The sequence below is a fragment of the Glycine soja genome, chromosome 3 (genome assembly GCF_004193775.1).
Source record: "Glycine soja cultivar W05 chromosome 3, ASM419377v2, whole genome shotgun sequence".
Classification (NCBI taxonomy): Eukaryota; Viridiplantae; Streptophyta; class Magnoliopsida; order Fabales; family Fabaceae; genus Glycine; species Glycine soja.
In genome coordinates, this window is record NC_041004.1 from 7122342 (window position 1) to 7137347 (window position 15006).

At 37.8% G+C, this 15006-nt stretch overlaps 1 protein-coding gene and 1 long non-coding RNA gene across 2 annotated transcripts; one reads left to right on the plus strand and one right to left on the minus strand.

The window, feature by feature from the left end:
• Positions 1-1483: 1483 nt before the first annotated feature.
• LOC114404894 (nodulation-signaling pathway 2 protein-like) lies at positions 1484-3055 on the minus strand. Its single transcript, XM_028367626.1, has one exon. It carries the CDS (start codon positions 3053-3055, stop codon positions 1484-1486), a length of 1572 nt encoding a protein of 523 aa, XP_028223427.1.
• A 2517-nt stretch (positions 3056-5572) lies between these two features.
• Positions 5573-6876, plus strand: LOC114406089. The gene is made up of 2 exons (XR_003665370.1): positions 5573-6292; positions 6473-6876. It is a non-coding gene; the product is annotated as an uncharacterized LOC114406089 (long non-coding RNA).
• The last annotated feature ends 8130 nt before the right edge of the window (positions 6877-15006 follow it).

Sequence of the window (15006 nt, forward strand, 5' to 3'; positions counted from 1 at the left end):
AATGTTTAAACTAGGTATAGTATGAATTTGTCGACATGTCCCTATCTGTCATACTCTTGAACATAACCGGCAAATAAATTCTAATATAATGTGAATGGAAATAGTAGGTAGATAACCATTGAAACCCCCTTTTTTTTTTGTCTATTTTTCTTGTCCTCAATCACCTCTTTGTTTTTCATTGTAACTTATGGGAGACCTTTGAGCTAATTCATCATTCAACTAACTCATCTACTAACAAAAATTTACGATTGAATAATTAAAAGCAGAGGAATAGAGAGGGGAGAACTAGAATTGTAAATAAAATATAGCATCAATTATTTGTCCACATATAATTAACCCCTCTACCAAAAATAATTTACAATTAAATAATTTAAAAGTCCACATTGAAAAAGTGTGAATCAAGTGAAGACTTTATATATCAATTTTCATTGTAATGTGAAATTGTCTCATTATAGAGCAAGTCTAGTATCAGTGAACTATAGATAACTAAAAAAGTATATAAATGTAAACTAATAGTTAAGAATATCAAATGTGATTTATTTCTGGACAGAGTCACTCAAGCAAAATGTCACTATCTCCCAAGTCCCATACTCTTTAAATTCTAATATATTGTGAATGGAAACAGTAGATAACCAATAACCATGGAAACCCCACTTTTGGTCTATTTCTTTGTCCTTGCTTAATAGCCCATTTATTTTTCAGTGTAACTTAAGGGAGACGTTTGAGCTAGTTCATTCAACCAACCCCTTTATTTTTACCAATAAAAACAAAAAAGCCAAGAGATGGAGAAAAGAAGATCACAATAAAATAAACTATCAATTATGATTTTTTCTTACATCCTTTTTCTTCCATTTTATATTAACTTTTTATTTCAATTGTTTCCCATCACATCCCGTATTGAATTTCTTACTTTCTCTATCTTCATATCCTTATCGTTACCGCACCTATTTCACGTCCCTTTGCAGGGGGAGAGAAAATCATTATTTACAAGTTGTTATATTGCATTTGGGATGGGGCATACTACAAATTCTAAAATGAACGCCATATTTTGGCAGATATTTTGTACATCTTCTAATTGGTTTGTCAACCTTCCAAATATACTTTGTTGCTTTTTTCTAAAGTTGTTGTTCATAGATCAGAGGAGGGTCATGCTGATTTACTGTGTCCTTAGCTTCATATTTTTCCTTTTACATTTGTCTGAATACCAAATGTATATTATGATAATTTTAAAAGAGATCGACCATTGGTGTGCCATTCTAAATCAAGTACACAAAAAAAAATCATTTTGATTGCATTTCTATTTTTATTTATTTAAATGATACTCCAAGTGGACAATAAAGACAACTAATAGGACAACAAATTTTGTTATATCAACTTAACATATTACTTTTATATTATGAACAAAAATTACTGAACATATTTTTATGAGCCTAAAGAATCAATACAAAACTACAAATCATTGGAATATACACATGTTAGTAAATCATTGGCCTTTGATCTTTCTCCAAGTTGAAACTCTTACTAGAGGGGTTCCTTTCCATTCCAAAGTCAATTGATTGTCATTCTGTCCTTCAATCCTGGCTTGATATGAACCTTGTTCACTTCCACTCAACATCTCTCCGACTTCCATTAAAATTGCATTGCTCAATCTCAAACCCTCTAAGCCAATATCTGCCTGAAAATAGGACTCCGACTCCTCTTTGATCTCTTCCCACTTTTGCAACCAAGCAAGGGAAGAGATATTTGGTGCCACAAATAGGCACTCCATGGCACTTCTTGCATCTGTGAAATGGTTTGGGAAATGTGATTCAATTGACTCCAACAAGGCCTTGTAATGCAACAAATGCCTCTCAAAGAATGACACGAATTCCAAGTCATTTTCCAACTTCTCACAAACTCTTGCATCTCCAAAAGTGACAATTCCCCTGCTTCCACAACTCTTGATCAAATTTAGAAACTCCGTGGCATGCCTTCTACTAGTCCCTCTCCCCATGTGAGGAAGACCCACCATGCAATTGAAGGCATAAAAATCTCTCTTTCCACTTCCAACACTTTTGTTAATTTTCTTAAGCTCACTAATCACTTCCTCCATTTCCTTCTCCTCCACCATCAACTTCAAATCACGAGATCTAGCATGCTCATGAAGCACCCTTTTAATTTCCTCAAATTTCCATGGAGAGGAAACAACCTCGGAACCTTCCTCTCCCCGTTTGATTGCTGTCAACTTCAATGTTTTGCGAAGGGTTGCAATGGACTCAATCAATGGAGGCCATTGAGACCCTTCTCCCATGTCAAAATCCACTATGTGTATGACTTCAGAATCATGGGGCAAGGCCTCAAGAATTGCCAAATTAGCCACAAAGTGAGCAACTTTTCCATGTGGGAGGCCTTGGTAGAAGGCCTTAAACGCTGCCTCAAAGTTCTTGGAAGCCTCTTGTTTGAGATAAAAATCATCTTGTCTTGTTTCCATGTCTTGGCACAAATAGAAAGCAACACGCTCAAGAGGTTCATAAAGTGGACTAACTTTCTGCCTCATGCATCTCAAGATCACTTCTTTTAGTGCTTTCTTCCCTTGATATATGGCTTCTCCAAGGGCCTCCAACATGTGTGGAAGACTCACTTGGTTTTCAATTTCCATGCCTTGTTGAGGCAAGGTAAGTGCTTTTTGATTTGATGATAAATCTGAGTCCAAAGATGGGGTAGGACTCCAATCTCCTTCACTTTCTTGATGATCCCTTAAGATGGGATCAAAATCATCACAATCCATAGACAAACCATAGACGTCCATCAATGTTGGGAGTTGAAGGGTGTCTTTTTCAATTTGGTAGTGTAAAAAATGATCATATTCATTTGTGAACATGATTGAAGGTAAAGTGTTTATGGAAGTTTCCGAGGAAGTGTTCTCTGGAGTGTTGAACAAGGAATTGAATACTGAAACACCCACATGGGCATCAACTTCAAAGCCATAGTGCTCAAATTGATGACCAATAGTTGAGCTATTGACTTCGTAGATTGAAGACCATGATGAGGATTCGAGAATTTCAGGGTGCATCATTTTTATCCAATGGCTTATGCACACTGCAGAGGAGACTCTTGTTTTGGAATTTGGATGAGTTTTTCTGAGAGGTCATGGTTGAATATTTATAGGACGAAAATCATTGAGAAGAATATGACGACAAAAGTCAATATTCCAGGTGACTAGGGAAAGAAGAAAAGAATAAGACAAGAAATTAACCATGGTTAAATAGATAGACAGGAGGAACAATTTTTGAGGGGATATAATACTACTTAGCAGGACTGTTGAAATTTGGATGGATAATTTAAGGTGTAATTAATTTCTATTTAGAAAAAATAGTTTTTAAAATAATTAGATATCTTTTGTTTATAATATATTGCTGGTGGAAGGTGGTGTAGGAAAGATATTAGATTGTGAAATTGTAGCAGGGATTCAACAAGTGATAATAGAATAAGATAAAAAAACAGTTCTCATATTTTTTCAAAACACTTGTTTAAGTTTGTAAATAGTTTTAAAATTTTAATAGATTTTAAATGAGAAACTAGTTGTTTAGATGTGTGAAATTATTTTAGAAAACTATTTTTAAAACCAAAAACACATACAGAGAATCAAACACCAATGTAAATTAAATGTCGTAACTAGTTGTCAATTTTCGGGTTAAAATAGTTGGCTTAGAATTGTGTTTGAACTTTAGTAGAGTTTTTGAAGGGAACGTATGATTTTCACCTAAATGTTTTATAGTTTGCCACGAACGTCTCTTTTGTATGACAAATAAAAAAGAAATATTGGTCATCGTTATCTTATCATGAATGAAAAACAACCAATCACTTTTAACCATTTGGTTTTTTAGTTTTTTATTTCTAAGTTGCCAGCAATATTCATCTTCCTCTTTTTGGCAGCTTTTATGGAATGTGTCCCTTGTTACCAAATACAATATTACCCCGTGCATATTATAATCAGAAATTGATTAGTTAATTAATACTTCATGTATTTCCCATACAATTACTTTTTGCTTCATAAGAAATTATGTGCATATGTATAAGGGAATGTATTCCGTGTTATGTTCTCCTTGTAATTACCATGAAGCTTCTCTGAATTGAATGGTGAGGTTCAGAAAGCGTCTACATGGTAATAAGTAGTCCATGATCTTTTTTCGAATGTTTTACTGACTAGATTCAAACTCAGTCTTTATTGATTATCGTACCACAATTATCATGCAGACCAAGAATATCCGTTAAGTCCTTGAATCAGAAGAAATTACACTATTTATAACAGATGTAAAAGATAATATTTTATATCAGTTGTTAGTATATCATTGACATAAATTGTCATTGTCTTCTTACATCGATTATTAATTAACTGATGTAAAAGGATGTAATAAAAAGTGTTAAGCATTTGAAAAATATTTGGACCCCAAAAAATCATTTGAAAGAAAAATTAAAGTGGTCATTCCAATATTAATTCTCTAATTAAGAAAATAGAAAGAAACAAAGTGTATATTTCTATTGGTCTATTTTTAATATCGTGTTCAATTCTTATAAATAAAAAATATAAATATTTTTAAGCTTTGTTGTGTATTATTTTTACAGGTAATAATTCTGTTTTTGTTATCTTTTATCTTTAAGACATTTAATAATATTCACACATTTTTATTGTCATTTAAGAAAAAGTATTTATTTTATTTATTAATTTTTTAACAATGCCATTAAGATAGTAATGAACAAAAGCATTTTTAATTTTATTGTATTGGGTTTATGGTTATTCGGAATTATCTTATAACATCATTGTCATTTTCCAATTTCCAATTAATAGGCAAGACCGAACATACTTCGACAGAAACTCTTGATTTTAGATTAGTTTCGTTTCAATATAATTAAAGTGCCGTTATCTCTGTCTTTGGAGCTTCTCTTTTGTACTATCGCAAATCCCTTTCGGACAGACAAAATATTAATTAATGCAGCAACGTCACAGATTAGAACCATAACGAGGAAACAGACTTATCCATAATTATATCATAGAAAAGTGATTTTGTTTTTAGAAGGTGGCGTAGAAAAGTGTTGATCCATAGAAAAAAAAATGTATTAAATTCTTTTAATTGCACAATTTTTGCTAACCTATTCTTTCGCACAATTTTTACGGTGAAACTTATTTTTATTCTTTTTTTTTTTCAAACATCTAATTTATCTATCTATCTACTATCTATTATCCACTAGCCAGCTACATGAGCTAGCTCTAGTAGTAAACCATAAATCTTTTGACATAATTAATATGGTATATTAGTGTTTGGAATTTATTAACAACCAAAGAGAGGTATTTTTTTTTCAGGAACTAATATATATATATATATATATATATATATATATATATATATATATATATATATTATAAATTACCCTATGCATTTTTTAAAACGGTTCTGAAAAAACCATCTTAATATATAAAGCGGGATATTTTTGTAAATAATAAAATGCATAGACGGTCTTATCAAAACCGTGTTAAAAAATGAATGTTTAAAGGCGATTTTCTTAAAACCGTCTTTGAAATTAGTATCTTTCTAGTCGAATGAGCCTTATCGTCTCGTTGTCACACTCAGTCTTCATGATTCAAAGACTGTTCGCATTCACTCTTCTCCTTCCACCGGACTTTCTTCTTCACCACCTCACTTTCTGTCTTCCTCCTCTAGGTTACACTCCATCTGAGCCTCTTCCCAAAACAACCTTGCGTTTCACACCCCCTCTACTCCAAACCCTACCCTTGTTCATCGCCGCCATTGCCTTCTTCTTCATTCGCTTCCACCACACACCCACTTGTTCCTCACCTCGCACCGGAACGCGTGGCTGGCGGAGGAGAAGTGCCTCCGGCACCAGATTGATGCCACGACGGAGGAGATCACGCACCTGTGTGGCCTCAACGAAAACTACTTCTCAGGTGAGTTTCTCGCCTCGGTGGCGTTCCTCCACCGCGTGAAGGTCATTGTTCTGTCGCAGAACCATATCTCCGGCGACATTCCAGCATCGCTGCTGAATCTTCGACGACTGTACGTTCTCTACTTGCAAGACAACGCGTTCACCGGACGCATTCCCGGTTTCAAGTAGAGCAGCCTCAGGTATTTAAATGTGTCCAACAACCGGCTCTCGGGCAAGATTCCGGTGAGGTCGGCATGGATCCGGTTCAATGCGTCGTCATTTTGGGGGAACCCAAGGCTCTGCGGGGAACAGATCGAAGAAGCATGCAAAATGGTGTGTTGGAATTCCATGATGTTCATGACAAACAAAGGTACTTGCTAATTTCTTTACTGATCTAAAAAAAATTCCCTTGTGTTTGCTGAGTCATTCATATCGTTAAAGTATTGCGAGGAAAGGAGGTGGAAGGGATTTCATATCGTTCAAGTCCAAAATAATGTAATTTGATATTACTTCTGTAGGTTTTGTTTCTGATTTTTTGTTACTATGGCAGGCACACAGTGAGTTGGAGACGTGTTTTTTTCATAGTAGAATCTTGAACTGGGTGATAAGTGCAAGCTGCCAGATGGTATTTATACATTTGAGCATTAGCAAGATGCACCTTCTGGCTAGTATTTGCTGCTCCCAATTGATTAAGAAAATTAAGAAGATTCACAAATTTGGTCGACATTTAGACATATATATTTCAATATGTGATGATTTTGTTGAATGGGGGAGTGCCTATTGAATTAATATTGTTTTTTCAGGAATTTGGTTGTTGCTAATAGCAGAAGTTGTTTTTACTTTTTAGTAGATATTGATTTCTGATGTTTAGTTATACTTTGTCTGTAGTAACAGAGAAAATATGCTTGCTACCGCCCTACAGAGAAAATATGCTTGCTAACTTTTTTCTCGAAACATGCTCTTCTATTTCCTATACTGTTCTTCTCTGAAGCATATTTATGAACATTATATGTATCATAAGTAAAAAATTTATCATGGTTGGTGTGTTAACAATACCTATTCCAACAGCTTCCTTTCCACAAGATGTATGTCATAGTCTCGGCTTTTTGTAATCTATGTTCATTACATACTTTCTATATCTCATTTTATTCGTTTTTTGGTGCAGCGCCCATTCTTTGGGTTCAATTGACTTAAGCAATTCACCCCTCTCCCACATAAATTTGATTGTCTTTTGTTGCCTCTCTGTTTGCTTGAACAAATGGTTCCAATTTTAATTTAGGCTGGAGAAAGGGTAGAAACACACTTTTTGCAACACTCTATTATAAGGTAAGTTTAATGTGGGTCTTACAAAAAAACCTGGGCCCACTCACTATTTAATGGAACCCACATAAAATTTTTCCAAAAACGGAGAGGGAGTTGCTACGTGCACCCAGCATTATTGCTGGGGCACCCAGCAAACAGTGAAGTGGCGAAACTGCCCTTCAGCAATTATTCTTCCGGAAGAAGGTTCTTCCGGAAAGTTTCCGGAAATAATTTTTCCGGAAAGTTTCCGGAAGAATAATTTGTGTCTTCCGGAAATACTCACAGACAACTTCCGGAAGAACGTCATCCGGAATGTTTCCGGAAGAAGCTTCTTCCGGAAGAATTCCAGTGTCTTCCGGAAGAACCTTCTTCCGGAAGACTTCCGGAAGAAGCTTCTTCCGGAAGTTAGTTTTTTTTTTTAATGCGTATGTAATGACGATTTTGCCCTTGTGTAAATTTCTTTAAATTAACGTCTTCAGGCTGTGTTTTACTGCGCTTTCTTTCTTTCTTCTTCAGGCTGTGTTTTACTGCGCTTTCTTTCTTTCTTCTTCCGTTTGCTTTGTTTCTTCTTCCGTTTGCTTTGTTTCTTCTTCCGTTTGCTGTTGTTTCGGTGGTGGTCCCTTCAGCAGTCTGTTGGTGGTCCCGTGAAGTGAAGTATTTGAAGATTTGGTGGTCCCGTGTTCCGTATTTGAAGTTTTATTAGTGGCTGTTGTTCCTATTTTGTCGGAGGTACGCGTTTATTTCGTTTTCCGGTTAGCTTTTAGAGAAGAAAAACAGTAAAAAATGTATCCGGAAGAAATTTTAGGCACAGAAGCAGGAAGGTCCGGAATGACCACTTCCGGATGAAGGTCTTCCGGAAGTTACGAAGGCCAATTCCGGAAGAAGTGCTTCCGGAAACTCTTTCCGGAAGACCATCTTCCGGAATTGGGCTTCTTAACTTTCGGAAGAAGGTCTTCCGGAAGTTACGAAGCCCAATTCCGGAAGAAGTGCTTCCGGAAGTAGTTTCCGGAAGAACTTCTTCCGGAATTGGGCTTCTTAACTTCCGGAAGACCTTCATCCGGAAGTTAAGAAGCCCAATTCCGGAAGAAGTTCTTCCGGAAACTACTTCCGGAAGCACTTCTTCCGGAATTGGGCTTCGTAACTTCCGGAAGACCTTCTTCCGGAAGTTAAGAAGCCCAATTCCGGAAGAAGGTCTTCCGGAAATAGTTTCCGGAAGCACTTCTTCCGGAAATGGGCTTCTTAACTTCCGGAAGACCTTCTTCCGGAATGTTAAATTATTACTAATTTATTAATTTCTGTTTTATAATTTTTTTAATTTCTGTTTTATATATATTTCTGTTAGTTAATAATGAATTATTGGTTTAATTAGGTATAATGATATATATTGTGGATTATAATTTTTTTTGTTTTATAATGGTATATATATTTCTGTTTTATAATTTTTTTTTATTTCTGGTTTATATATGTTGTGGATTATTGATTTAATTAGGTATAATGGTATAATATTAAATGATTTAGGTAACTTAAATGTATAATGGTACAAAAATGTTTTATTAGTTGTTTATTATAGTGATAAGTTTAGTTTAAGTAAATAATGTAGTTATAAATTTAGAATATAGTGATAATTTTAATATAGTCGTGTATGATGCATATGTCCTATTAATATGTTTGTTATTTAAGGTGTAGTAAATTTTTGGATGTGGTTATATGATAATTTGAATGTACTTGTGTATGATGCATATGTCCTTAAGATGGACGAAGATCAATGGAGGTATGACTTTGCGATGTCACAAGAAGTTGATATGGATTATGATTATGATAATCAAGAAGAATGTGGAGTGAATGAACGACATGTCGATTGTTCAAATGCTTTTAATACATCTCAGGTAATCATAGATAATTTGAGTCATTGGTTGAATTGATGGTTTGTACGAAAATTAATGTGTTAGGGTTGCGTTGTAGGTATTCGCTACTCGAGATGATGTTTTGCAATGGGCTCGAACAGTTGCCCATGAAAATGGATTTGTTGCAGTGATTATGAGATCTGACACAGAGACCGGTAGCAGAGGAAGAAGTTCATTTGTGTTAATTGGGTGTGAAAGGAGTGGTACGTACAAGTGTAGAAATAAAGAATTCGTTAGAAAAGACACCGGGAGTAGGAAATGTGGTTGTCCCTTCAGGCTTCGTGGGAAACCAGTGCGTGGAGGGGAAGGTTGGATGGTGAAGTTGATCTGTGGGATTCATAATCATGAATTGGCGAAGTCCTTAGTTGGACATCCATACGCCGGGCGATTGACTAAGGAAGAAAAGAAAATTATTGCTGATATGACAAAGTCGATGGTGAAACCGAAAAACATCTTGCTAACGTTGAAGGAACACAATGCCGACAGTTACACCACGATAAAGCAAATTTACAATGCAAGAAGTGCATATCGTTCTTCAATAAGAGGAGCTGATACCGAAATGCAGCATCTGATGAAGCTTCTCGAACGTGATCAATACATTCATTGGCATAGATTGAAGGATGAAGTTGTGGTGCGTGATCTGTTTTGGTGTCACCCAGATGCAGTAAAGTTATGCAATGCATGTCATCTAGTGTTTTTTATAGACAGTACCTACAAAACAAACAGGTACAGACTCCCACTACTTGACTTTGTTGGAGTGACACCAACGGCGATGACATTCTCTGCTGGGTTTGCATATCTGGAGGCTGAGCGTGTTAATAATATTGTATGGGCTTTGGAACGATTTCGAGGCCTATTTTTAAGACACGATCGCCTCCCTCTTGTTATTGTCACTGACAGAGACCTAGCACTGATGAATGCAGTGAAAACTGTGTTTCCCGAGTCTACTAATTTGTTGTGCAGGTTTCATATCGATAAGAATGTGAAGGCGAAGTGCAAATCTTTAATCGGGGAAAAAAATGCGTGGGACTATGTAATGGATAACTGGGGTACTTTGGTTGATTGTCCGTCCGAATACGAGTTCCATGAGTCATATCAGAAGTTTCAAGTTGCTTGTTCGCCTTGGCCGATGTTCGTTGACTATGTTAACGACACATGGATTATCCCCCACAAGGAAAAATTTATTACAGCATGGACGAATAAGGTCATGCACCTAGGCAACACAACAACAAACAGGTATTAACAACTGATTTTATTTGTTAGTAACGATTAATATTAAATGGTATTTAATTGTTGTATATTTTCATGTTTGTTGTGTATTTTAAATGTAGGGTTGAATCAGCTCATTGGGCTCTCAAAAGAGTACTACAAAATAGCGTTGGAGACCTATGTAGTGTTTGGGATGCCATGAACAACATGATCACGCTGCAACACGTCGAAATTAAAGCATCCTTTGAAACCAGTACGCATGTGGTTGGCCATGTATATAAAAAAACCTTATACAAGAGGCTTCTTGGGATGGTTTCGAGGGATGCTTTAAATCAGATTGCTTCTGAGATTGACCGTCTACGTTATCTCGGCAACAATCTCTCTTCTTGTGGTTGTGTGATGAGAAGCACGCACGGGCTTCCTTGTGCATGTGAGCTTTCTAGGTATACTGCTAGCAGCATCCCATTGGAGTCAGTCCATCTTTTTTGGAGGAGACTTTGCTTTTCAGACCAAGGGTTATGTGAGACGGAAGTCACCATCAAGGAAGAAATAGAGGTCATATCTAAAAGGTTTGATGAACTTGATGTGGCTGGCAAAGTAAATCTGAAGAGTAAACTTCGAGAAATCGCATACCCTGATCATAACTCTATGTGCCCTCCTCCATCAAAGGTGAACACTAAAGGTGCACCGAAGAAACCGATGAAAAGAAGTCAAACATCCACAAAGCGTGATCCGTCTTACTGGGAGTATGTTGATGCTTTTCATTCTGTTCAAAGCAGCAACTCTCCAGTGAAACGAAGTGCATCATGTTCTCAACCGCGTCAGCCAACAAGGATCATCCCGATGTTGGATCAATTTGCGTCATTCTTTCAAGGTTTCATTCGTGACGTTGTGGATGTGAAAGCGGACGGTAACTGTGGATATCGGTCCATTGGCGCTTTATTAGGTATGGGGGAAGATTCGTGGCCGTTAGTGCGTAATGAATTGCTTAAAGAACTTGGCAGGTGGTCGCATGAGTACATGAACCTCTTCGGTGGCACAGAGAGATTTGAACAATTAAAGTTGTCCCTACTTGTTGATGGATTTTCAAAGGTATGTTTTTAGGTTAATTTTTTTTAATAACAATGTTTAAATTACTTACATGTGTATGTTTGGTTCATTCAGGTTAGTGTGGACAAGTGGATGGATATAACAGACATGGGATATGTGATTGCTTCACGGTATAACGTAATCCTTGTATCGTTGTCCCAACAACAAAGCATGACATTTTTCCCTCTTAGAAGTCAACCACCATCTGACTCTTCTGGCCACCGCATCATATGTGTCGGTCACGTGTTTGGAAATCATTTTGTTCAGGTACATTGAATATAGTTAGTGTAACAATTATGCAATGACTTCGCTTGTTCGTTTGGCACGGTCAGCGCATGATATAATGTTTGTTCATGTACAACAGGTTTATTTGAAAGACCATTGTCCATTGCCGCCCCCAGCGCTGTTGTGGTCAACCAATTGTTATTCTCAGGCAAAGCAATGGGCAATTCCATATATTAGTAGAATGCAGGAATACACAAGCTTGATGTCATTCAAAACACACTATGTAGACCTAAATGAAGACTAAACATTCATTGTTTATTTATTTGTATTCATTATGCGATATAATTCGTTGTAACCCGTCACTAACCAATTAATATTATCAACTACTCGTTTGGTTAAGCAAGGAAATTGTTGGTCCAACAAAAATCATTTACGCGTACAGCATACATCATTGTCATAATTGACAACACATAATGACATGCATGCGTGTTACAGTTTGAGCGTGACAACACATTGGTTGACTTCAGTACACATTTTGAAACTAGCAGTCGCTCAACAACACATTGGCTGACTTGACTACACGTAAAATCATTTCCTATTTCATCATGGCATCAAGATATAGAACAGAAGTTTCATAGTTTACCTGTAAGAAAATTGGCACGTAAATGGAAATGGTTCTTCATCTATTTCGTAGAAAGAGCTCCAACCCATAAGTGGCTGAGACTCCATGATCATGCTCCAGACACGAAGATATATAAAGACGTTGAAGTATTGAAGAAGGATTATAAGTCCCTTCCTTGCTGAAACAGTAGTAGAACGTGGGGAATATGAAAGGAAGTTGGCAATTTATATGAATACGAAATAGGAATATACGATGATGAGAGTGAATCATATGTAACTTAAGGTGGCTATTAATTGCTTGGAGAATGTGCGCGCCGCCTTCTATGCGTGAATGCATTTTAATGGTGACGATGAGTATGCTTGCGAGAGTTACAAGAATACAAGGGGAATAAGAATATTCCAAGTTTGAACTTTAATGAACTCTCTTGCTTCTTTAATGAATAGGTTTTGAAGATTGTGATCGTGGAGCTTCTGTGCATTTGGAAAAAAAAATCCCAAACATGGGTACTTGAACATGGAAAAAGGGTTCATTTCCTATTTTTTTTCGATTTTGAGGCTTTGTTTTGACGTGTTAGTTGACGGAACTGGGGAACGGGACTATTTTTTTTGGATTCTTTGACGTCCAAACATGAGAAATGGCCGCCCTCCATTGTCTCAGGGCACAGGCACACCCACGCAAAAAAATCCCAAACATGGGTACTTGAACATGGAAAAAGGGTTCATTTCCTATTTTTTTTCGATTTTGAGGCTTTGTTTTGACGTGTTAGTTGACGGAACTGGGGAACGGGACTATTTTTTTTGGATTCTTTGACGTCCAAACATGAGAAATGGCCGCCCTCCATTGTCTCAGGGCACAGGCACACCCACGCAAAAAAATCCCAAACATGGGTACTTGAACATGGAAAAAGGGTTCATTTCCTATTTTTTTTCGATTTTGAGGCTTTGTTTTGACGTGTTAGTTGACGGAACTGGGGAACGGGACTATTTTTTTTGGATTCTTTGACGTCCAAACATGAGAACTGGGGAACGGGACTATTTCCTGATTTATTAATTATTTTAAAAACTTTTATTTTTTATGTAATTCTTACAAACAAAACTCATGATTCTAGGTTCCCTTTTTTTAAAAATAAATTTAAAACAACCGTAAACTTTGCTTAAGGACCACAAACAATCGGAATAACAAACTATATTATAAAATAATAAACTGTGCAAAACACGCCAACTATATTAAACAAAAACTGTAATAATTACAAATATTCATGTCAACTACAACACAACAATATAAATACAATGATCAATGGTCCGTGCGGCGTCTCTGACGAGCCCTGACCGTCCCATCAGCACTGGGTCCCCCTCTCGCGATCGTCAGGCAGTCCTGCATAATGTCATATAACTCTGTGCCTGCAGTGACTATCCTAAGGTTGAGCACACGCTCCAACCTCTGTGCAATCGCCTCATATCCCTCGTAATCATCCTGTCAAAGTCAGTAAAAACATTTATTATGAAATTCAAAATAAACAACAACTCATAAAACATTAAACGCGCAAATAATCTTACCACATATGGAGGGGGGTCAAATGCCACTGGAACCTGGGGGCTGGGCGGCTGTATGTAGTCCTCAGGGTCTGCAGCTGGTGCATCCCTCTGCTGGTCAGCTGCCTGGGTCGGTGTCATGAAAGGGTGAGATATGCGGAAAAACCACTCAATGTAATCCGCAGATACCTGCCCAGGCACTAAACAAGGCTGACCCGCAGGTAGTAAGTGATCCGCAAACTCCATCCACCTGTCATCTATCTGCTCCTGTGACAATCGTGCACTAACAGGCGGCGGAGGGATGCTCTGGATGTAACCGAACTGGCGTACCACCCTCTCCGGTCGAACTGCGACGATCATAGGACCCCATCTGAGCTGACCCTGGAACGATGAAATCTCCTGAAACGCCCTAACACCCCGATGCTCCGTGTACGGCAACCAGGACACATCTGTGACGGTCAAACCATCACAACGTGCCCTGTAGGGTGCTCCTGTGATGCCCTTCATGTGCGCCTTCGACGTCAACCACCGGGAAGCACGTGGGGACGTCTCCTGGTATGTGTCGTCAGTCACGCACTGATGCACACTAGGGAAGTGCTCATAGATCCAGCACTACACAATAATTGAGGTTAACATAACATAAAAACATGTTTAAATCATAATCGAACCTAACATATTAATAAACACAAAATTTACCTGAAATAGCGTCAAGTACCCCGCAAGCTGTCTGGTGGTGGTCCTACAAGCCTCATCTAACTGGTCGTACATATGAACCAGCGCGGCAACCCCCCAAGCGTAACCACCACTATGAGCGAGGTCCCGGAAAGCGTCAAGATGGACCACATGCACGTATGTTGCACTCTTATTAGCAAAAAGAGTGCAACCGACAAGGTGCAGCAAATAAGCGCGAGCTGCGACAATCCACCGCCGGGCCTGACATCTGGTCTCATAAATGTCACGAACCCATCCTAATCGTACATATGCTCCACGTGTGAGCGCTGTCTCGGCTCTGGCCTCCTCCGCAGACACTTCCAGCAACTCCGTGAGCAAGAATCTGGCCTCCTCCGTAGAAAGAGCGTGGAAACTGTGCAAGGCGCCAGTGATGGGCAAATGTAGAATGGACGACACATCATCCAATGTGATCGTCAGCTCTCCTACTGGAAGGTGGAAGGTGCTAGTCTCACTGTGCCACCTCTCCACA